This window comes from Ascaphus truei, chromosome 8 (genome assembly GCF_040206685.1).
Source record: "Ascaphus truei isolate aAscTru1 chromosome 8, aAscTru1.hap1, whole genome shotgun sequence".
NCBI lineage: Eukaryota > Metazoa > Chordata > Amphibia > Anura > Ascaphidae > Ascaphus > Ascaphus truei.
Window position 1 is genome coordinate 11865780 of NC_134490.1, and position 22642 is coordinate 11888421.

At 42.5% G+C, this 22642-nt stretch overlaps 1 protein-coding gene across 2 annotated transcripts in view; it reads left to right on the forward strand.

Annotated features, from left to right (window-relative positions):
- The window catches only part of WAPL (WAPL cohesin release factor), a 64391-nt gene that overhangs the window by 14382 nt on the left and 27367 nt on the right, over positions 1-22642 (forward strand). For both annotated transcript variants that reach the window (XM_075610564.1, XM_075610563.1), the window contains 2 exons: positions 11742-12776; positions 17370-17479. In XM_075610564.1, coding sequence (XP_075466679.1) covers positions 11742-12776; positions 17370-17479 — 1145 coding nt within the window. The remainder of the gene's footprint in view (positions 1-11741; positions 12777-17369; positions 17480-22642) is intronic.

Here is a 22642-nt window from a genome sequence, read left to right on the forward strand (position 1 = left end):
GCAACCACACCCCTTCCTCCCACACATGGCTCTGTGAGAGTAGGTAGTGTCTTACAGCATGTGGGTGGCAGTGAAACGGGCATAATGAGTAGCGAGTGAAACGAAGCAGCCTGTAAGGGAGATTAGCAAGAAGGGATTTCAAATGGAGTCAGCAGTAGTCTCTTGAGGCAGATTCTGCTAGGCATCTATTCAGCAGGTTCTTGGTGTTTTTAATTATACAGTATTTCCAAAATGTATTGTAGTTGTAGAAATGTTACCCACACCCCCACCTACACACACGTGCACACCCACCTATACACGCGCACACCCACACATACATATACAAAGTGTACCAATTGATTGTTGCATGTAAGCGGTTATATCAAGGGTGATGCATTTTTTACAAAAAAAAAAGAAACAAAAAAGCTTAATTTGACAAGACCTTAACGTCGAGTTCCCTAAGGCCGCGATTATAGTGGCCGACGCGCGAAACCTGCACTGAGGTTCAAGGGGAGGCGTGGCCGTGGCGTCACGTGAGCGTTTTTTTCTTCATTGGCTGACCGCATGTGACCCGGCTTTCACTCTGCAAAGACACAATTGTTTGTCTTATCGAATCATGCTTAGTCAAATTTGTGCTTTAATTTCCAGAGAAACTAAACAGCAACCCCTTTAATGTGCAGCCCCCCTTCCCAGGAACAGTCATTATACTGTGAGGGAATTTACACCCTAAGACAGGGGTGCGCATAGGGGTGGGGTGCTTGATGATGAGGGGGACTGCTGAAAGGGACTGAGGGAGATCAAGGGTGCTGGGGGGGAGATGATGATGATGGGGGGGTTAAATGAGATGGTGATGAGGTGATGATGAGGGTAGTGGTGGTGGCATGAGGGGGGTGAGTGGAGGAGGGGGACAAGGGGGGTGAGAGGATGAGCGGGGTTGCGGTCGGAGAATTTATAAACTTGTTCAAAGAGTGTGTGGTTCTAAAATTTTCGCATGTGCAACATAATACCTCAATTTTTACATGGTGTGGCTGTTTTCACTTCTAATTCGCCACACCTGTGGCTACATTGAAAAATAGGTTGCCCACCCCTGAACTAGTCGATAATGTAAATGAAATCCTCAGGAATTTCAGTTTCCCATATTTACAAAGGGACATTGCAGGATGATTTTAAAATAGGCTGACAGTGAACGTTTAATCGGGTGAGATACTCCTGATCGGACCTTAGTAAATCTCCCCTTTTTAGACTTTTCAAACAGAGTATAGTTTGAAGGAATATTTAAGTTTCTAATTTACTTTATTTGGACCACAGTGCTGGTATAAACAGTAGTCATAAATTAGACTACAATGTAGTTAATGTTACACAACCGTCTTAGTCAGTAGTTCTGCAGCAATTGGGATTAAAATTCATTGAGAGCACGTATTGCATGAACACACCTGCAACAGGGAAAATGAGTAGCTTGTCTGTTCACATTATAAATTGATGTGAAGTAGGGCAACTAGTTTGTCAGCACTTGATTGAACCACACCTCCTTGAATATGTAGTCAAAGGAGAGGTGAGTATGTAGTTTATTTACTCACCAATAATTATACAAGTTTTGATGTTCATGCCTTTTTTTCCCCAGCTTAAATGTTTGATCCTCTGCGAAAATGACTGTAGCAGAGGTAAAAACGTACACCATTAACATTTTGTAACCAACTCTTCTAAATCACTATAATACTGCAGTAAAGTTTTAATCGGCGGTATTTAACATTTTGTTCTAGGAGAAACATAGTAAACCTAAAGTACAGTATGACAACTAGCTTTGTCAGATTAGGAATTTGACTGGTCGGATATTGGTCAGTAGTTATAACATATACTAATGGGGTAGAGGAGACTAGAAAATAATGCTTTGTCTTTACAGTAGGTTTGTGCTTGGTCCTAATTACACGTCACTGTTATTTTTATTGAGAAATGTGATGCAAATTAAATTCTAAACCATTATAATTCCTATTATAAGAGTAGCTCCGTGGTAATGTAATTTTCTTTTGAAGCCGATGAATCTGGTGCGATTCCTTGTGACCTTGGGCTTTCTCTCTGCACCAGACACTAAAACTAGATTGTGAGCTCTGTAGGACAGAGATTCATTGTGCCAATGTTGTGTACAGTGTCCATGCTATACAGGAGCAAAACAAAGCTGTATGGTGCTCTAACATAGACCTGACCAATATTGGTTGTGGCAGTATAATAAAGAATTCAATCCATTCCCAGAGATATCCCACACTATAATGGACCATCTATACTGTACACATCACATCCATTTGTTCAATAAACCAGAAGAGTAACACCTTAATGATGATGAATACTCACACTTGCTTGTGTCTGGTCTGTGACATTGAAAAGGATTCCTGTGGTGTTAGCTTGAGTAAATTCACTCACTTTTTGCAGATGGGTCTTCAGTGGGTTCTTCATAGGTGTGTGCTGCCGGTTCTCCAGGGTAGTAGACAGGTTCAGCAGGGAGAGATGGAGCACTACTGGAAAAATTGCTGGAGAGTGTGTTCCCAATAAAAATAAGGTTTATTGGATCAGAGCATGATAACAAGGATGAGCCCAGGGGCCCCCACCAACGCGTTTCGAGCTTCCGCTCTTTCTCAAGGTGATAACACTCTGATCAAATCTATTACCGTATGAAGGTTCATTTTCCCGCCTTTCCTCACCCCTAACCCGTCGCTTGGCTGCGTCACGGGCAGCGCGCCGTGTGTATAGGGCGCGCCACGAGTGGCGCCCGTCGCGCAGGGTAAAGCGGTGACGTCAGCGCGTCTATGAACATCAACAACAACTTTATTATTATTTCTAACGAACATTGAAAAAAACTTTAAAATAACTTTATTAACACTAAACAATGAACAGTACATACAAAATTCATTACGAATGAAGTGTACATTTAAATCATGTTAAAAACAAATATAATCAATGTATATAAAAAAGTGTTTAAAAGAAAAGACAGTCATGGATGTTAGAGTTTAGGATACATGTGTATGACTCTGTACACAGACCCAGAGGATATGAATTAGAACATAAAGCCCTTTGTGTATATGGTTGTATAAATATATGGAAGTTCACTAGGTTTGCCTTATTTGTGAACTTATCCATCCCACATTTCACAGTATCCCCATTAAGTCTGGGTATGGGAACAGAGTCATATAATCAGATGTTTATGATCCATATTATTGTAGAATTATTAGATGTGTGGACCGAAAACTTATTTTGGCATATAATAATCCATGTTTTTAGATCAATATTCTTTATTGTTTTACATATAAACTTATTGTAAATGTTATACCCAAGTTAATGACAAAAATTGGTATTATTAATTATACACGTTACCAACTTTAAACCAATTATCAATTGCACAGAATAAAGTTATTGTCATAACAATATTGTATTTGACTTTTTAATTAATTTCATTTTATTTTAGAAATGGATTGAGATCCCATTCTGAATTTAGACCAAAGGGGATTCTTGTATTAAGGGTAAAAATCCAGAATAGTTCCCTTTCATCAAGTATGTATAATCTGTTCCCCCCTCTGTAGGGTTTTTTTATGTGTTCAATTCCTCTATATTTTAATTTTCCAATGTCTCCTTGTTTACAGTTAGTAAAATGTAGGGAACAGAGGGGGGAACAGATTAGACATACTTGATAAAAGGGAACTATTCTGGATTTTTACCCTTAATACAAGAATCCCCTTTGGTCTAAATTCAGAATGGGATCTCAATCCATTTCTAAAATAAAATGAAATTAATTAAAAAGTCAAATACAATATTGTTATGACAATAACTTTATTCTGTGCAATTGATAATTGGTTTAAAGTTGGTAACGTGTATAATTAATAATACCAATTTTTGTCATTAACTTGGGTATAACATTTACAATAAGTTTATATGTAAAACAATAAAGAATATTGATCTAAAAACATGGATTATTATATGCCAAAATAAGTTTTCGGTCCACACATCTAATAATTCTACAATAATATGGATCATAAACATCTGATTATATGACTCTGTTCCCATACCCAGACTTAATGGGGATACTGTGAAATGTGGGATGGATAAGTTCACAAATAAGGCAAACCTAGTGAACTTCCATATATTTATACAACCATATACACAAAGGGCTTTATGTTCTAATTCATATCCTCTGGGTCTGTGTACAGAGTCATACACATGTATCCTAAACTCTAACATCCATGACTGTCTTTTCTTTTAAACACTTTTTTATATACATTGATTATATTTGTTTTTAACATGATTTAAATGTACACTTCATTCGTAATGAATTTTGTATGTACTGTTCATTGTTTAGTGTTAATAAAGTTATTTTAAAGTTTTTTTCAATGTTCGTTAGAAATAATAATAAAGTTGTTGTTGTTGATGTTCATAGACGCGCTGACGTCACCGCTTTACCCTGCGCGACGGGCGCCACTCGTGGCGCGCCCTATACACACGGCGCGCTGCCCGTGACGCAGCCAAGCGACGGGTTAGGGGTGAGGAAAGGCGGGAAAATGAACCTTCATAAGGTAATAGATTTGATCAGAGTGTTATCACCTTGAGAAAGAGCGGAAGCTCGAAACGCGTTGGTGGGGCCCCCTGGGCTCATCCTTGTTATCATGCTCTGATCCAATAAACCTTATTTTTATTGGGAACACACTCTCCAGCAATTTTTCCAGTAGTGCTCCATCTCTCCCTGCTGAACCTCCATGCTATACAGGTAGTCCTCGTTATCCAACGTTTCACTGTATAACGAATGGCATATCCAACGCTTTATAATGCAACCCTAAGGGCCGTTTTTCGACGCCGGAATGCGTTATCCAACGCTTACCGCCACTGATTAATATGGGACTCACTTTACAACGGTTTCACTATCCAACGCTACTTCCAGAACGGATTCCGTTGGATAACCGATTTCACGAAGGAGAGTTGGAGCACTACTACAGAAAAAATAATTGCTAGAGAGCGTGTCCCAAAAATAAAGGTTTAATAGGTCAGAGCATGGTTACAAAGAAAAAACGAGCCCTCAGGCCCCCACCAACATGTTTCGAGCTTCCGCTCTTCCTCAAGGTGTACCGAAACATGTTGGTGGGGGCCTGAGGGCTCGTTTTTTCTTTGTAACCATGCTCTGACCTATTAAACCTTTATTTTTGGGACACGCTCTCTAGCAATTATTTTTTCTGTAGTAGTGCTCCAACTCTCCTTCGTGAAACCTGTTTACTGCTGTGGAGTACCGGTAGCACACACCTACGAAGATTCAATCCCTTGAGGACCACCTACAAACAAGTGAGTTATACTACTCAATCTTGCACCACAATTTTCCTAATCAATGTATTTGGCTGGACACTAGCAAGTGTGAGTACTCACTATTCAAGAGGTGGTACTCCTCCAGTTTATTGATATCTAGTGGAATAAGGTGTGTTATCTTATAGGTGGTCACCCTTATAATTATGAGATACTTCGAGGATACAATTAATGGCATTCAAGATTAATCTGATAAGTTGTTGGGTCTATGTTTAAGAGCACCACACAGCTTTTTTCCTTTCGTTGGATAACCGAGGACTGCCTGTATAGGACAGTATTATTATAATGTTTTTTAGCAGAGTTAGGCCGCGATATAGTAGGCGTGCATGACGGAGCGCATGGTGTTGCGTGCGCCTCTCAGCCGAGCGATCTGTGTCCTGTGAGGAGTGGCCATTACGCCACGTGAGCGTTTTGCCCTCATTGGCTAATCTGCCCACGTGACCCAGACATCGCGCCACAAACACAATTGTTTGTCTTGCGAAAAATTGGTTGCGTGCTCTATGGCCTGCCTCAGAGGTACGGCCTTATGTTCACGTCACGTTCGTGTATGGACGCAGCCTTTGACACAAGTTCTCATGTGACTGGTCAACTACATTTAAATCAACAGAATGAGCCATCTGTACTGAAGCAGGTGTATCTTGAAAACCTGACATGGTGGCCCTTGAACTGGAGTTAGCTGATCCTGATATAGAACCAATATTGTTTCTATTTTTTAAATTGTATCGAACAGTTGGCTAAGTTGCAGTAATATAAAGGCCGGAGAACAATACAGTATATTCACTGAGGTTCAGAGTGTGCCAAACTGGCTCGCATCGCTCCCCAGAATGCATTTCCATCTGTATCTCTGACCAATTCATTGTGTTATCCTATCATTTTGTCAAGGCATGTGGTTCACCCTATAGTCAGAAGTGATAGAGAGAAAAAAGGAAAACACCATAGCACAAAATGTGGAGAAAATGTGTTTGACAGTAGTACAACTTTCCTTTTGTAGCGTTAATTTGAAGTTCATGTTTTGCAGAAATAGCATCCTCTTGCACAAGAACCCCCGCATAAGCAATAGATGAAATCTGAATGTCCATGTCTTCCTATAACTAAGGCTGCGCTTATAGTGCTGGCGACGCGACCGATTCCGTCGCCACCCGCAGAAGTTATAATTTAACTTTAAGCGACGTCGCTAGCGACGGGTCATTGGTTCAGAGACAGTCACATGTGGCGACCGTCTCTGAAAAATCTAATTTATCCGGCTTCCAAATTTTTGGTTGCTCCATCGCTCTTCCGCTTACGATAAGTGCTCGCGACGGAGTAAATTGTTTTTGTTTTGGAGCGCCGTCGCGGGCACTATAAGCGCAGCCTAAGGCATATTGCTAGCGATGGATATTAGATACTATATGTTAGTAGGCACTGTCTTGCATAGCACACCAAAATAAGTTTATATTGACCTTTGTACAATTACACTGCTGTACAATAAACAGCAGTCTAGCAGAAACGTATTATCTATTCTATTATCGGGGATGGAAAAATCCCACGTGCCTGGTCCACCGTGTGCCGAAAAACATTTGAACACACACACAAATGTTTTTATAGTTTAATTGTGGTAGCCATAACATCCCCCCCCCTCCCCCGCCCCCAATTGAAAAGACCGTTCTTTTCTCTCACACGCTGGTTGGTAGAAATTGGTGCTTTCGCTATACAGAAGAGCCCCGCTCTTACGGCGGGTTCGGTTCCAGGCCGCCGCTGTAAAGCGGGGCCCTACTGTACTGTACTGTATTGTAACTTTGAAAACTGAGATGCAGAGCTGTAAACCGTCTGTTTCACTGACAAATGGCATCTGACAAGGAGTTGCTCACGCGCTAAAACTGTTGCTTAGTGACAGCCGGATACTCGGCTGCTGAGCGCGTCATGCTGAAAATCGCCGGCAAAACGGAACAAGCGCCGAACCTAATGAATATGGGTATACATTGGGAAACGCTGTATGAGCGGAGCGCTGTAAAGCAGTACCCTGCTGTACAGATATGAGTAGCTACAATGAAATCCCCCTAATTAACTAAATTTCAATACATTCCACCCTGTTATTGTGAGTGATTAAAAAAAGGGCAACAACTTGCCTATCTTTTCCTCCATTTTTGTACTTTAATTGTACACCTTTTTTATAGTAGATTTTTATTTTTTAACTACATGCAGTATGGTTTTAAGCACATTGGTTTTATTGTACTGTGTGCGCGTAGGGAGAGGGAGAGAATCATTTTTTTTTCTCTCCGTAATATCTGTAAACCTAAATAATCTTAACCCGTTTGAAGTAAACGAGGAAACACTCAGAGGTTATAGTACAGTGACGGCCATAACACATTTTCTGCAACATCGTTCTTTAAATGCTCCAGTTGCCATTATGTCTTCTTGCTTCACATTTTTTTTTTTAAAGCAAGGAAATAAATTTTCGTCTGCAGCTTAATATATTCATGAATCCTGTCCTATAAAGTCGTTGATTTTCCAGATTAGGTAGTGTTTATTGTACTGCTATTTTCTCGAGTAATAAGAACTTTCTTCTTTTCGGAATCATGAGTCATGTCATTCATTTAATCACTTGGATTTTAGCTAGAACAAGTTACCACACAGATTCATCTATTCGAACACTGTCCCTTTTTTAAGCTTTAGTCAACAGTTGCTCCATGCGTTTAATTAATGCATGCACATTTATTTAGCCGACAAACACACTTTGTTTCTAGAGTGATTAACATGGGTATCTCAAATCTCCAGCTTAGTGATGCAGCATTAGGCCTCGGCCAGGCTCCCTGCTTGCTCGCTGAGGCGCGCTGAGGCTCAGGGAAAGCGGGTGCTTTCCCTGGCCATGCGGTTGCTTACCGCACGCGGTGTCAGGGGGCGGGCACGTCACTGGCGGGGGGCGGGCCAGTGACGTCACTGAGCTGGTTCGCCCTCATTCGGCAAACCGCTCACGTGACCGGCCTGTCGCGCCGGCAAGCGGGGGAATTTTAAATTCCCCTAAGACCTACGCTTCCGCGCGCTTGCGGAAGCATAGGTGAGCCCCTACTAAAGCCGCTCTAATCGCGGCTGTAGAACTCAGTGCTGAGCGGGAGCGCGCTTCCGCCAGCAAGCGGAACATGGCCGAGGCCCTAGGCCTGCGACATAGTGTAGTGAAGAGCGCTGGGCAGCGCTCATGCTCACCTGCTCACGCAGGAGATTTTTCTTGTCCCTGCATGAGCGTCAGCGAGCGCGCTTGTGTGCAGGTTGGGAGCCGGGGTGGAGGCGGGGCTAGGGCGCCACGTCACGGCGCCGACGACACGGACTGCCATTGGCTTCTGGCAGTCACGTGACCTGCCCTGCGCTTGCATGAGCGGCAAAATGTAAACTTGCCTGTCTCCTGCATTTCCACATGCCTCCGCACGCCTGCGGAAGCGCCCTCTAAAGCCGCGCTGATAGGGATAATGTTTCCCCTCAGCATGGCTTCAGTCTCTATGGACTAAGCTTTAGATCGAGTTCAGTCTGTTGGGTATATAGGCAAATTGGGGTATTGTTATTATCTAGATAATTAAGAAATGTTGACAGAACAATGCAAGTCCTTTCGCAATCCCATAAAAGATTGACAGAGGGTTATTTTCGTGAAAAGATATAATATATAATAATCTCCATCTAGATATATTTTATTTTTTAACCTATTATTTGGATGTAGGGTCGCGACCTGTTCTGATTCAATCCTCTGGTCCCTTGGTTCATGAGATTAACCTCTAACATAGCAGTTTTCTGGGAGTTTGAAATAGCGCCACACCGGAAACTGCAAGTGAAAATACTAATATCTGTTCCTAACGAGCTTAGATGCAGAAAGCTACCAAGCAGCGATTTTAGAAAAATGGTAAATGTTCTCCTCAAAGCCCGATCGGGCACGCTGTGACAGGTCAGTCGGCACTGGGCCGCTCAGTGTGGAGGGGAGATAAGGGAGATCAGAGGCATGCTGGGGGAGGAAGCGATCTCCTGTACTCTGCTCTCAATTAAGTTGGTGTCAGGAGGTGGTTTCAGTTGACTGCTGGGTGTGTTGGTGGGAGGCTGAGTGTTGGGCGTCGTGGGAGGGTGTCATAGGCACACGGACACACTGATCCAGAGCGCGCTGGCGGGTGAGAAGCCAAAGTTGAGCTGGAGTAAAAACTGGAATAGCCGCTCGCCCCTCCCTCCTACTCGAACTGTGGATCTTAAAAATTGTAACTCCATAATAATTTTTTTTAATTTTTGTCCACGCTTGCATTATAGTACTGTATGTGTGGTATGTCTATGGAATTAAAGTACATGTTTAGTTTGACAGCTTTTACCAAGCCTACAGAGAAATATACACAAAGTCTACAAAACATTTGTAATTCTGGTTGTTATAAACTGTAGTGGTCGGTATATAAATAGGGGTTTAAAAAATATTTTGGGATTAGGATAGTATATACTACTGAGATTGTAATCTCTTTGGGGCAATGTGTCCCTTTGCATTATGTTGTTGTTTTACCTGTTGTACTTACTGTTCGGAACTGATTTACCTTCCATTGTAATTTTATAAAGCACTGAGTACATCGTTGATGCCATAAATAAAATTAGACGAACATAGTATATCTGTTTTCATGCCAACCCAATAAAAGAGAAATGGCCCCCAGTTCCAGCAGACATGACATTTTTTTTTTTTTTTTTTAAGTGACTATTCACTTTTATCTTATCTTAAATTGTTTCCACCGTTTTGCGCTCATTGCCACTGGAAGGGGGAAGGGGGAAGCGTGAGCGGTCCATGGAATGTCACTTTTTGAAGCATAATGATGGTAAAGTAATTTTAATCACTTTACTAGGCTTTTGAGGGTTTCTTTCTCCATGGATTCAATTTTTTTCAATTGAAAGTCAGAGGAGATCAGTTAAAATATAGATTGCGACATCACTCAAACCACTTGAAAATGTACTAATTTCATACAGAATAACACTCATTTAAATAAACGAAATAGTGCCATCTCCCACAAACATAGTTGCCATGATGTTGAGCCTCTAAACCACTTATGGTCCCTGATATGATGCTTCAAATTCCTGACATCACAAGTAGACCATAAAGTACTACAAAAGTTATACACAACTGCTTATATACATATTCTGTCTGTAAATGATCTAGGTAAGAGGTGGCCAAATCCAGTCCTCAAGGAACACTTAACAGGTCAGGTTTTCAGGATATCCCTACTTCAGCACAGGTGGCTCAATCGGTGGCTGTCATTTTGACTGAGCCACTGATTGAGCCAGATGTGCTGAAGCAGGGATATCCTGAATACCTGACCTGTTAGTGATCCTTGAGGACTGTAGTTGGCCAGCCCTTATCCATGTGGTTTGTACTGGTCCCCATATACATTATACTGGTCCTATGCCTGATGTTCTGTGGTTTGAATTTTAGTGGCTCAGACAATCCGATACAGATATTTTAAAGTTTAAATGTTTGATTTTGGTTTCCTTTTTTATACGCACACTTAGAAAAGTAAAAGTTGACTGATCGGGGTTTGGAAAACATTGGAACCGGCATGAGGAGTGTTTTCTCATTGACACCATGATACATATTTTCACTTTGTTTGCCATACTTTGTAGAGCACACAATAATTTTTGGTCTGAAATCAACTTCAGACAGATTTAAAATAGTTAAAACTAGTGATGTACCCAGAAATTACCCAACTTACCCCCAGTGCTTTTTCAGCTACCTGGACATTACCCAGAGCTGGTGGCTGGGGTTGGAACCGGCGCCGGGTAATTTCAGGGCAGCTGAAAATAACACTTAAAGGTGAGGAAAACTGCAGTGACATCTGGGAGCAGCAGCAGCCAAAGTCCTTGTTCAGCCGGAAGGAGCAGCAGGAACAGAGCAAACAGCTAATGCTGGTGGGAGCCGGGGAACCATGTGACCGGAGCAGAAGTGTTCCTATTCGACGGCCAGCTCCTCCCCGGCTGTCCAATAGGAACGCTCCTGCTCCGGTCACATGGTTCCCCGGCTCCCACAGCATCAGCTGTTTGCTCTGTTCCTGCTGCTCCCGCTGGCTGAACCAGGACTTCGGCTCCTGCCACCGCCACCAGGATGTCTGTTGCTGCTTCCAGATGTCGCCGTGGTCCTCCACCCTCTGCAGTGGTCTTCCTCACCCTGCAGGTAAGTGCCGTCCGGTAAAATTTATTAATTTTGCCTGGTTACCCGGCTTTAGAAAAATGTAGGACCTGGTACAACACTAATTAAAATGTAAAAAGGTAACAGACCCTCAATGTCTGACAATTGTTAGCTTTTAAGCATAACTCTGCAAAACAAAAGGATCTGTTTATAATGAATGAAAAGTGTACAGCTTCATGATAAATATAACTTCAGTGAGATTACATGCAAGTATGTCACTGACAATTTATGAAATACTAATTAATTTCTTTGTTTTTATTTTTACTAGGTAATGTGCAGACTTTTACTGAAGAAAAAAACAGTTGCACTTTTCTAGAGAGAGCTGATAACGGCAACAAGAATCCTGTAGAAACATTCATTTCTAATTTTACCACGGAGACTGAGTGTGATGAGTGGGATTTGGGAGTTGAAAAGAAATCAGACTCTCTGTCACAAGGGGAGCAGACTAAAGACACCTTAAACGAGGTGCTATACGACTGGGAGGAGCTTGATCAGGAACATTCTGAAATGCCTGAACCAGAGTTTAATTTGGATGAATATAGTCTTTCAGAAACCAAGAATGAAGAAGTTGCTCTCATCAATGAGGAACACGTGGACAGCCCCGAGGAGCAAATAGGTGAAGATGTTGTCCAGAGCGGTCTTAAGCTTGGGAATTGCAGGACATATTGTAGGTCTACCAAAACCAAGCAATCACAGGGATCAACAAGCTTTGACAAACTTTTAGATGGCACAAGTCATATGGGAGCCAAATCTAATCATGCATCAGATAAAGAAAAGATGAAACCTGTGAATAAAGGTTTGAGTAGTGGGACCAGAGTTGGACGGACTAGAGACTATACTGTTCTTCATCCATCTTGTTTATCTGTCTGTAATGTTACCATACAGGATAGCATGGAACGTACCATTGATGAATTTACTACAACAGCGACAACTGATTTAGGGGAAGCAGGACGCCTCAGAAAGAAAGCAGACATTGCAATTACAAAAACGACAACCAGGTTTCGCCCCGGCAACACAAAATCTAAAAAAGATGTAAAATTAGAGTTTTTTGGGTTTGATGACCAAGATGAGGGAGGCAGTGAGGAAGGAGGCTCTAAATCTTTTGGGCAGTCAAACTATAGAATTAAGTATTTTGGGTTTGATGACTTGAGTGAAAGTGAAGATGAAGACGAAGATGACTGGCAAGCAAAGGAAAGAAAAGCTAAAAAAAAGGCAAAAAGTGCAGTGGTGCCATCTGTGTTTGTTCCACTAAGCTCGGGCATCAGTGAGAACTTGCAGGACACGCATTCGGCTAATAACATGGGTAAGTAGTAAACTGATAAGTCTTTATACACATTTGTTCCTCCCCAGCAATTTCTGAAATGAAATTTGGCTTAGTAACTGGGTTTTGTTGTAGGAATTGAAACCTTTGATTCAATGCACGCTATAATGAGCCATGTGGACAGGACTCACTCACACTCTCACACACCCACACTCTCACACACACACTCTCACGCACGCACGCACTCTCTCACGCACTCTCTCACGCACGCACTCTCTCACGCACGCACTCTCTCACGCACGCACTCTCTCACGCACGCACTCTCTCACGCACGCACTCTCACGCACGCACTCTCTCTCACGCACACACTCTCTCGCACGCACACACTCTCTCGCACGCACACACTCTCTCGCACGCACACACTCTCTCACACGCACGCACACACTCTCGCACGCACGCGCACACTCTCGCACGCACGCGCACACTCTCTCTCTCGCACGCGCACGCTCTCTCTCGCATGCGCACACTCTCTCTCTCTCGCATGCACACACTCTCTCGCACGCACACACACACACACACACACACACTCTCACGCACACACACACACACACACACTCTCTCTCTCTCTCACGCACGCACTCTCTCACGCACGCACTCTCTCACGCACACACTCTCTCTCACGCACACACTCTCTCTCACGCACACACTCTCTCTCACGCACACACTCTCTCTCACGCACACACTCTCTCTCACGCACACACTCTCTCTCACGCACACACTCTCTCTCACGCACACACTCTCTCTCACGCACACACTCTCTCGCACGCACACACTCTCGCACGCACGCACACACTCTCGCACGCACGCACACACTCTCGCACGCACGCGCACACTCTCGCACGCACGCGCACACTCTCTCTCTCGCACGCGCACACTCTCTCTCGCATGCGCACACTCTCTCTCTCTCTCTCTCGCATGCACACACTCTCTCGCACGCACACACACACACACACACACACACACACACTCTCTCGCACGCACACACACACACACACTCTCTCTCGCACGCACACACACACACACACACACACACACACTCTCTCCATCGCACGCACACACCCACACCCACCCCTCTCTCCCCTTCATATATCCCCCTGCGTGGGGGTGCCACCGGGTCCCCTGATCACGGCGGCCATTTTTTTCTTTTCTTCACGATCACGGTTATAACGCGGTCGTATCAGGTGGACACACGGATGTATTGAGGTGCTTTGTGCACTATCTTTTCAGAACAGAAAGCTTTTTTTTTTTTTTTGCCACTTCCAGTTTTTAAATCTTTGGTTTATGCTCTATTGGAAAGCGAACAATATTGCTGTTAAAATGTGGTGGTGTTAAAGCTGCAGTTCAAGCTGCCGTAAAAAAAAAAAAAAAAAAATCCATTAAATATATGCATTAAAACAATCTGCACACTGACGAATGATTAGCGAAATTGCTGATTTGATCGGCGAAGATTCGACTCGAGTTCATTAAATCTGTCAGTGCAGCAGAAGAGTACCCAATATGCAAAGTGTTGTGTGGAAGATCATGGTGCACTGATAGAGGGCAGGGCTCAAAAAGGGGTGTGCCAGAGCCTGTTTAAGAATAGAAAGGGGACATGACTTTGTAAATGGTTTCTATAGAAACAAAAAAAACATTTTTTTGTATAAATGCTCCAAATATTTTCTCATAGTACAGAACAGATTTCTTAACAAAAAAAAAAAACACACACACATGTAAGCTATTGCTTGAACTGCAGCTTTAAGTAGGATTGTGGCTATATTAAGAATTACTACTATATTCACTAAGTAGTATTTTGGGCAGTGATATTAATCTCATTTACATGCACGCAAATTTAGTTGAACAGTCCTAGCAAAAAAAAATGCGCAAAACACATAGAAATCAGCATTATTGAGCGCTCGTTCTGCAATTGTGGAGTGGTGGGAGATAACACTTTTGTACCATAGTTATTTAATGGAATTTCTTCCAAAAATCTACGGCAGAAAATGATTTAACCCATTTGATGCATGAGATTACAATCAATTAAAGAAATGCCTTGAGGCACCAAAGGGGTTAACATGCAACATAAACTCCTTACAAATAAAACACAGTAACATCAATATGTGCAAACAATAACCCCATATACTAGCCCAACTTGCCAGCTATTCTACAATCCTTAATGCATGTATTTTTGTCACCTATTCTAGGTTAGTCAGTCTTAACTTGCCTATGTATAATTTGGCAAGCCTGTTTTTAGGTCATAAAAATGTACAATATTTTTTGGCAGTAGTTCGATGTAGCCAGGTATCAGAGTTGTGAATAGCGTGTGAATATGTAATTTGGTATTATCTGCTCATGTGCATGCCTGTATGCATATGTCATATTGCTGCAAAAAACGAACCATGTACCAATTTCTGACCCTCTATCAGTTGTTTAAGAACGCACATACGCACCCACACACTCACATGCATACGCGCAAGCACGCACACACATACACACACATACTGTATTTTATTGTATGTCATTGTATGTCTTTATATAGCGCCATTAATGTACATAGCGTTTCACAGTAGTAATACATGTGGTAATCATATAAATAACAGAGCATGGGAATAAGTGCTTTAGACATAAAAGTAACATTAAGGAAGAGGAGTCCCTGCCCCGAGGAGCTTACAGTCTAATTGGTAGGTAGGGAGAACGTACAGAGACAGTAGGAGGGAGTTCTGGTAAGTGCGTCTGCAGGGGGCCAAGCTTTATGTAATATGTGTTCAGAATATCCACAGTGCTATTCATATGCTTCTTTAAGCAAGTGTCTTAAGTTGGGTCTTAAAGGTGGATAGAGAGGGTGCTAGTCCGGTACTGAGGGGAAGGGCATTCCAGAGGTGTGGGGCTGTCAGTGAAAAGGGTTTAAGGCGGGAGAGGGCTTTAGATACAAAAGGGATAGAAAGAAGACATCCTTGAGAAGAACGCAAGAGTCTGGATGGTGCATAACGAGAAATTAGGGCTGAGATGTAAGGAGGGGCAGAAGAGTGTAAAGCTTTAAAAGTGATGAGAAGAATGGAGTGTGAGATGCGGGATTTGATCGGAAGGCAGGAGAGGGATTTCATGAGGGGAGATGCTGAGGCAGATCTAGGAAAGAGTAGAGTGATTCTGGCAGCAGCGTTTAGGATAGATTGTAGGGGAGACAGGTGAGAGGCAGGAAGGCCGAACAGCAGGAGGTTACAGTAATCAAGATGGGAGAGAATGAGGGCCTGAGTCAGAGTTTTAGCAGTCGAGCAACAGAGGAAAGGGTGTATCTTTGTTTTATTGCGGAGGAAAAAGCGACAGGTTTTAGAAATGTTTTGAATGTGAGGGGTGAATGTGAGAGGGGAGTCGAGTGTGACCCCTAGGCAGCGTGCTTGGGCTACTGGGTGAATGATCGTAGTTCCAACAGTAATGTGGAAGGAGGTAGTAGGGCCAGGTTTGGGAGGAAGTATGAGGAGCCCTGTTTTAGCCATGTTGAGTTTAAGGCGGCGGAGGGCCATCCAGGATGATATAGCAGAGAGACATTCAGAAACTTTGGTTTGCACAGCAGGTGTAAGGTAGTGTGTTGAAAAGTATATTTGTGTGTCGTCAGCATAGAGGTGATAATTAAACCCAAAAGATGTTATTAGGTCACTTAGAGAGAGTGTGTACAGAGAAAAGAGAAGAGGTCCCAGGACAGAGCCCTCGGGTACCCCCACAGAGAGATCAATAGAGGAGGAGGAGGTGTTAGCATAAGAGACACAAAGTACGATGGGAGAGGTAGGATGAGATCCAGGATGGAGCTTTGTTCCGAATACCAAGAGTATGGAGAATGTGAAGGAGAAGAGGGTGGTCCACGGTGTCAAATGCTGCAGAGAGGTCAAGTAATATGAGCAGAGTGTAATGACCTCTGTCTTTGGCAGCATGGAGGTCGTCAGTTATTTTAGTGAGGGCTGTTTCCGTGGAGTGAGCAGTGCGGAAGCCAGATTGTAGAGGGTCTAGGACAGAATAGGTGTTGAGAAAATGGAGCAAGCGAGAGAATACAAGACGTTCAAGGAGTTTATAGAGTCAAAAGGCAGGAGGAGGGAGACAGGTCGATAGTTAGAAAGACAGGTAGGGTCAAGCTTGCTGTTTTTGAGTAATGGTATGACTGTTGCATGTTTGAAGGAGGATGGAAAGGTTCCAGAGCAGAGGGAGGCGTTAAAAATGTGTGTGAGCGTAGGGATTATAGTAGGAGCAAGAGGTTTTAGGAGATGGGAGGGAATGGGGTCAAGAGGGCAAGTGGTAGAGGGAGAAGAGGCGATCAACAGTGACACATCCTCCTCTGAGACAGTGGAAAAAAAGTCAAGGAAGGCAGGAGGAGAGTTAGGAAGAGGTGTAGGATGGAAGGAAGAAACATACACACCAAGTATTCCAGTGCAGCTGCATTCAAGGCTAGCAGTGCTAGCAATTCCAGCATTTGAAGGACTTGCACAATTTTTATTGCGTAGTAGTACATTTAACATGAATCCTTATGTCAGAAGGTCTGTATTGCAGCTACAATGTATGTTTTCTTTGCAAAACCTTGATTATACAGTATATGTTCTTTTGGGATCGTAGAATTTTTAGAGGACCTATATGCTGTACCTGAAGTCTTTAAAAAGCCTTTCAGCAAACAAGGAGAAAAAAGCAAAGATGGCACCCGAAAGATTTTCAGTGGACCAAAACGGGTAAGCTTTATTTTTGCTTTTACTATCAGTAAGCTTTTGTCTTAACACATTTCGGTTCTTGTGTCCTGAGAGGTTGTCTTGATCTGCAAAAGTGTGTTTCTCTGAACCCCAGCCACCCCCCCGCCCCTTTAGATGAATAGGATATTTACTCTTTTAGACCTATACCTATAAAAAAAAATTAGCTGGGTTGAATGGAAACCAGACATTCCCCAAGAAGTCATTGGAGGTCCCACCAAGCAAAATTCAGCAGTGGGGGATATTTTATGTTTTTACTACAATATGCATTAACTAAACGGTTAAATCAGCAATCCTGCTCGTTATTATTTTAAGCGTTATAGGTTTAAAACGGGGTATCTGGAGCTGATCCGCGTTAATTTCAGCTCCAGGTACCCTCTGATTCCCCAAATACTTAATTCGGTCAATGGCGGATTTAAAGCTACCGAGGGACACGGGCCAATAGGAAGCCGCAAAGTTATCCCTTGCAGCTTCCTACTGGCTCGGGTGACCGGGAGCTATAAATCTGCGCAGCTGCTACCTGCACCTCCTATGGAGATGTGTATCTCTGGAAGCAGGGGATCCTGGTGCTGAAATTAACGCGGTTCAGCACCCGAGACCCCCTGCTTCCCACCTGTTTAAAAAAAAAAAAAAGCACATCTTTTCTGCTGCTTTAAATGACGTGATACGAATGAGTTAAACTTGTATTTTAACTGCTCTGTAATGCATTGCAGAACTGCCTGGCAGCACATGGGTTAATATTATGGATCACATGTATTATGCTGCAATATGTTTGTCCATCCTCATCTTAAAAATAAATAAACAAATATAAAACGTTTGAGCACATTCACATGTCTTGGGCAGGTCCAAAAACACCTTTTTTTATCCATAGTCACTCAACATACATTGCTTCCACTGCAGCTAGGGATTCTGGGTAATGACATGCAAATGAGTAGAGATGGATTTCTTCTTGGGGTTTTCACCTGAAGTCTGATTTCAGCAACTTTAGCCCGCTCAGATTCTTTCAAATCTGACCATGGGACTCGAATTTGAAAGATCCAGACTTCGGATTTAACTTAAATATGGGCTGTGGAATGCATTTGTGTCGAATCCGACGTCGAATTCAACACTATATACCTACTCCCATTTATTCTAATTCCATTTGTCATGTTGGTATTCAGCTTGCAGGTTCGGATTCCAAATCGTCGTGCAGTTTCTCAGTAATAGGAAAGAGAACTGGCTTCCTTTTTAAAACTAATCGACGGCTTAAAGAAACTGGCCAATCCGTGTTTATTTATTTTTTTTAATTTTTATTTATAAAATGTTTTACCAGGAAGTAATACATTGAGAGTTACCTCCCGTTTTCAAGTATGTCCTGGGCATAGTTAATATGACAAATAATACATGGTTACAAATACAGTTAAATAAATGAACAGGGTATACATTATATACAATACATTGCATGCACAGTTAAAGAAGATGTATATTATAGGCGTATGTTACAGTTACAGACCAGATTAAAATGTGAGACAGCCTTAGTTTTGAAAGAACTTAAGCTGGTGTTAGATGTGAGAGTCTCAAGGTAGGTTGTTCCAGTGTTGGATTTAGCTTGCAAATTTGCCCATCTCTACAGTGAGCACTGTCACTAGTTGCTTTTTAGACATTTTAATATGGATCCCTTTAAGCTTTACACTACTTTTATAGCTGTCTGGGTTAAATAAGTGCACAGTCAGCTGTTACAGCCATTTGGGTCACTTTGGGACTTTGCAGTGTAAAACTGGCAGTGACCACACACCTGGTACACACAGTAATTTATGGTGAGTAAAATTGTGACACGCTCCGCAGTATAGTACAGTAAATATTGAGACCATCCTCCGCCATGGTTTATCCACTGCTGGGTGAAGATCTTCCCAATGATCTTCGAAGTGCTAAATCTTTTTCAATAAACATCCTGTGTGTGATAGGATATACATATATACTATTGATATAGGTGTATATGTGAAAATTATTGCACTCAACCAAGATCATGGATCAACGGTACAAGACTGCACTTATAGAGCTGAGGACTTGTACATGAAATTGGATGAGAATACAGATAACACCAGGGCATAATCCAGGACAGGAAGAGCGGGAAGAAATTAGCAACAATGTACCATGCGTCTTTCCAGAAGACGTGGCAAAGGCAATAAAATCCACGAAGAATGTGAAGCCTCCTGGGAAGATGAAATTATAACTACAATTTTAGTAGCACCTGGGGAAGAAACAAAAAATAATCTTTTGCAAAACTCTTTACGTGCTGCTTGAAAAGAGGAAAATACTAGAACAATGGAGCAATGCCATAGGTATCCTCACAAGAAAGGAAAATGGCCCATCGGTTTATTTCCAATCGCTTACAAGATTATTACGAAAATACTCGCGTTGCTATCCATTACTTCTATTACAATTTTCTATTTACCGCCCCTGTTTTTTAACATATTAAATAATCACTGGGAGGCCAGTGATATGAAAGGCAGTTCCCTAGGCACAGACTCTTGGATTCACTATTACTAATGGAATTCAGTTGTTAAACTGATGGTTCTGCCATGAAAGATAAGCTACTTCTAAAATTCTATTAGCTAAGACAAGGGAAAAGGTCAGTGATTGTCCTCACTTTACTGCATTTTTATTTAAAGTGATGCCAAGGTGATAGTCTGTCGTGTGTAAAAAGTACTGCGATCATTTCCTTCCAATCAAAACAATGAGAGAACGGTCTTTGCCATTTCTTTAGCATATTTTAGGAAATCTGGCTTCTGGGTAACTTTACATTTGCTAGTTATTAGAATGAAGACTTGTTTATATGTGAACAAAGGTAAAAGGAGGGGGGTGTATACACGTCAACGGACAGAGGAGCTCACTCAAATAAAGCTTTTATTTCATTAGTATTTGTATATGTATTTGGGGGCTTGGGGGTATTTTTATATGGGTTGTGGTAATTTTTATATGTATTGGGTAGGTGGTTTTTTTTTGTATGCATTGGGGGGATGGGGAGGCTGTATATATTTGGGGGGGTGGGGGAGGCTGTATATATTTGGGGGGTGGTGGAGGCTGTATATATTTGGGGGGTGGGAAGTTTTTTGGTACTGTATATGGTATATCTTGTGGGGGAATTGTGAGGGGGAGGGAATGAGTGAGCGTGGGGTAATTGACTTGACGGAGGGAGAGAGGGGGTGAGTGAGGAAAAGAGGCGAGTAAGAGTGAGATGAAGGGGAGAGCAATTCATGCGAGTTGGGAGGGTGAGACGGAAGGGAGAGAAATGCATAGGGGGTGGGGTGGGGGGGAAGAGAGGGGACTCGTGAGGTGTTAAAATGGTGGCGGCGGGCAATACCGCTGACACGAGGGGGGGGGGGGGGCTGCTCAAAATGTTTGTCCTGGGCCCCATGATTTCTGTTGGCGGCCCTGATCGCAATAAATCAATTGATTGTGTTTTTTTTTTCCAACCGTAGCATGACTTGCTGAGACTAGTGTAGCTTGGGTGTCTTATATCCTTGAGTAGCAGATTCTTGTTCATCAGGTCTCTGGGGTAATGACCGCTTTTGAAAGCTTCTGCTTGTAGGATCTTAGAGGATGAAGATTAACCCATGCAATAATGCCATGGACTTTAGTTAATTAGGAGGATAATTAACGCTGTAGAAATATTGGTTATTGTATTTCTTTGTATGGTTTTTCCAGCTAATCTTTTTAATGGGTGTTTTATTTAAAATTTCAGGCAGATTACTTTGGATTTAATAAAAAGAAACATTCATGTTTAGTTGTACTCAAGCCTTCTGGAAAAAAAGACTATGTAAAATAAACTAAAAAATTGTGTTACATCAAAAGGTATCATAGCATGCATCAAACTCTCTTTAAAATGAAGATGCGTTGCAGAGTGAATGTAACGTGAAATAGACAGGGTACGTATCCATATTCGTAATGTTCTCAATTGTTCGGAGATTAATCAGTCATGGTTCTGAGTCAGTGCAAGGACAGCTGTGACTAAAGTTGCACTTTGGTTCAAGTGCAGTTTGATTAAGTGTGAAGTTATAATCAGGAGTTAAAACAAACCATCTTATTTCAAACCTTATTTACTGTAGTTCTCTTAATATTAGCACTTAATACTGCATAGTTGCAATAATGGGCATGGTTGAGAATGCAGCTCAGTGAACATCTTGCCACGTACTGTATGTTCTCTTGGAGCAGCCGTTCCTGGGAGCATCTCTGGAAATGTGAGCAGGTGGTCACTTTGGAGTCTCAGATTGCTGATCTGAAGAAGCAACTTGCATCATAGAGGGACTTTGATAATCTTGAAAGGAGTTAATTGCTTGCTGAACAGGCCCTGGTTGGGTCTATTGGGGGAGAGGGTGGGGTTGTGACTGAGGACCAGGAAGAGATAGCTGGTTGACATCAGGTTAAAGAGGCAGCTGACCAGTTCCATTCCAATAGATTTGACAGAGTCAAAATATTGGGGGTGTCAGTGCAGGGATGGCAAGGCTGGAGAAGATGATTTCTCTGGTAGCCAGGGGGATAGTGTATCCAGCAAAGAGGGGACTCTGGATACTCGGGCTTTACTGGTTGTTGTAGTAAGTGGACTCCATTCTTAGGACTGTAGATAGGGCAGTCTGTTGCAGTGACTGCATAAACAGAACATTTTGTTGTCTCCCCAGTGCTCTGATTTGGTACTTTTGAATCGGGTTGACAGATTGTAGGGAATATCTTACAAAGACTCAGTGGTCTTGGTACATGTTGGCACCAATGACAAAGTTGAGGAAAGATTATTCCAGGTATCTATGCCAAAAGCGTAAGGCTAGGCCCTCCAATGTAGTATTTTCAGGATCACTACTAGTGCCATGTGCCACCCGGGGAGGAAGTTTGTGTTTGGAGGTTAATGCCTGGCTATGAAAATGGTGTACTACGGCTGTGCTTATAGTAGCGGCGACATGCTCACGACCGCTGACGTTGCTGTTGCTATAGCGAATGTTGCACTTTAGTAGTGCGATTTCGCTGACAGCAAGGGTGGTGACGTCAGCAAGGGGGAAATTGGAAGCTGTAAATCACAAAATCCCGTGACTGCAGCGATTTTGGTCGCTCTGTCGCTGCACTGTGCATCGCGGTCGTGGTCGCACCTGCGACGAACTTGTATGTATTAGTTTTGCC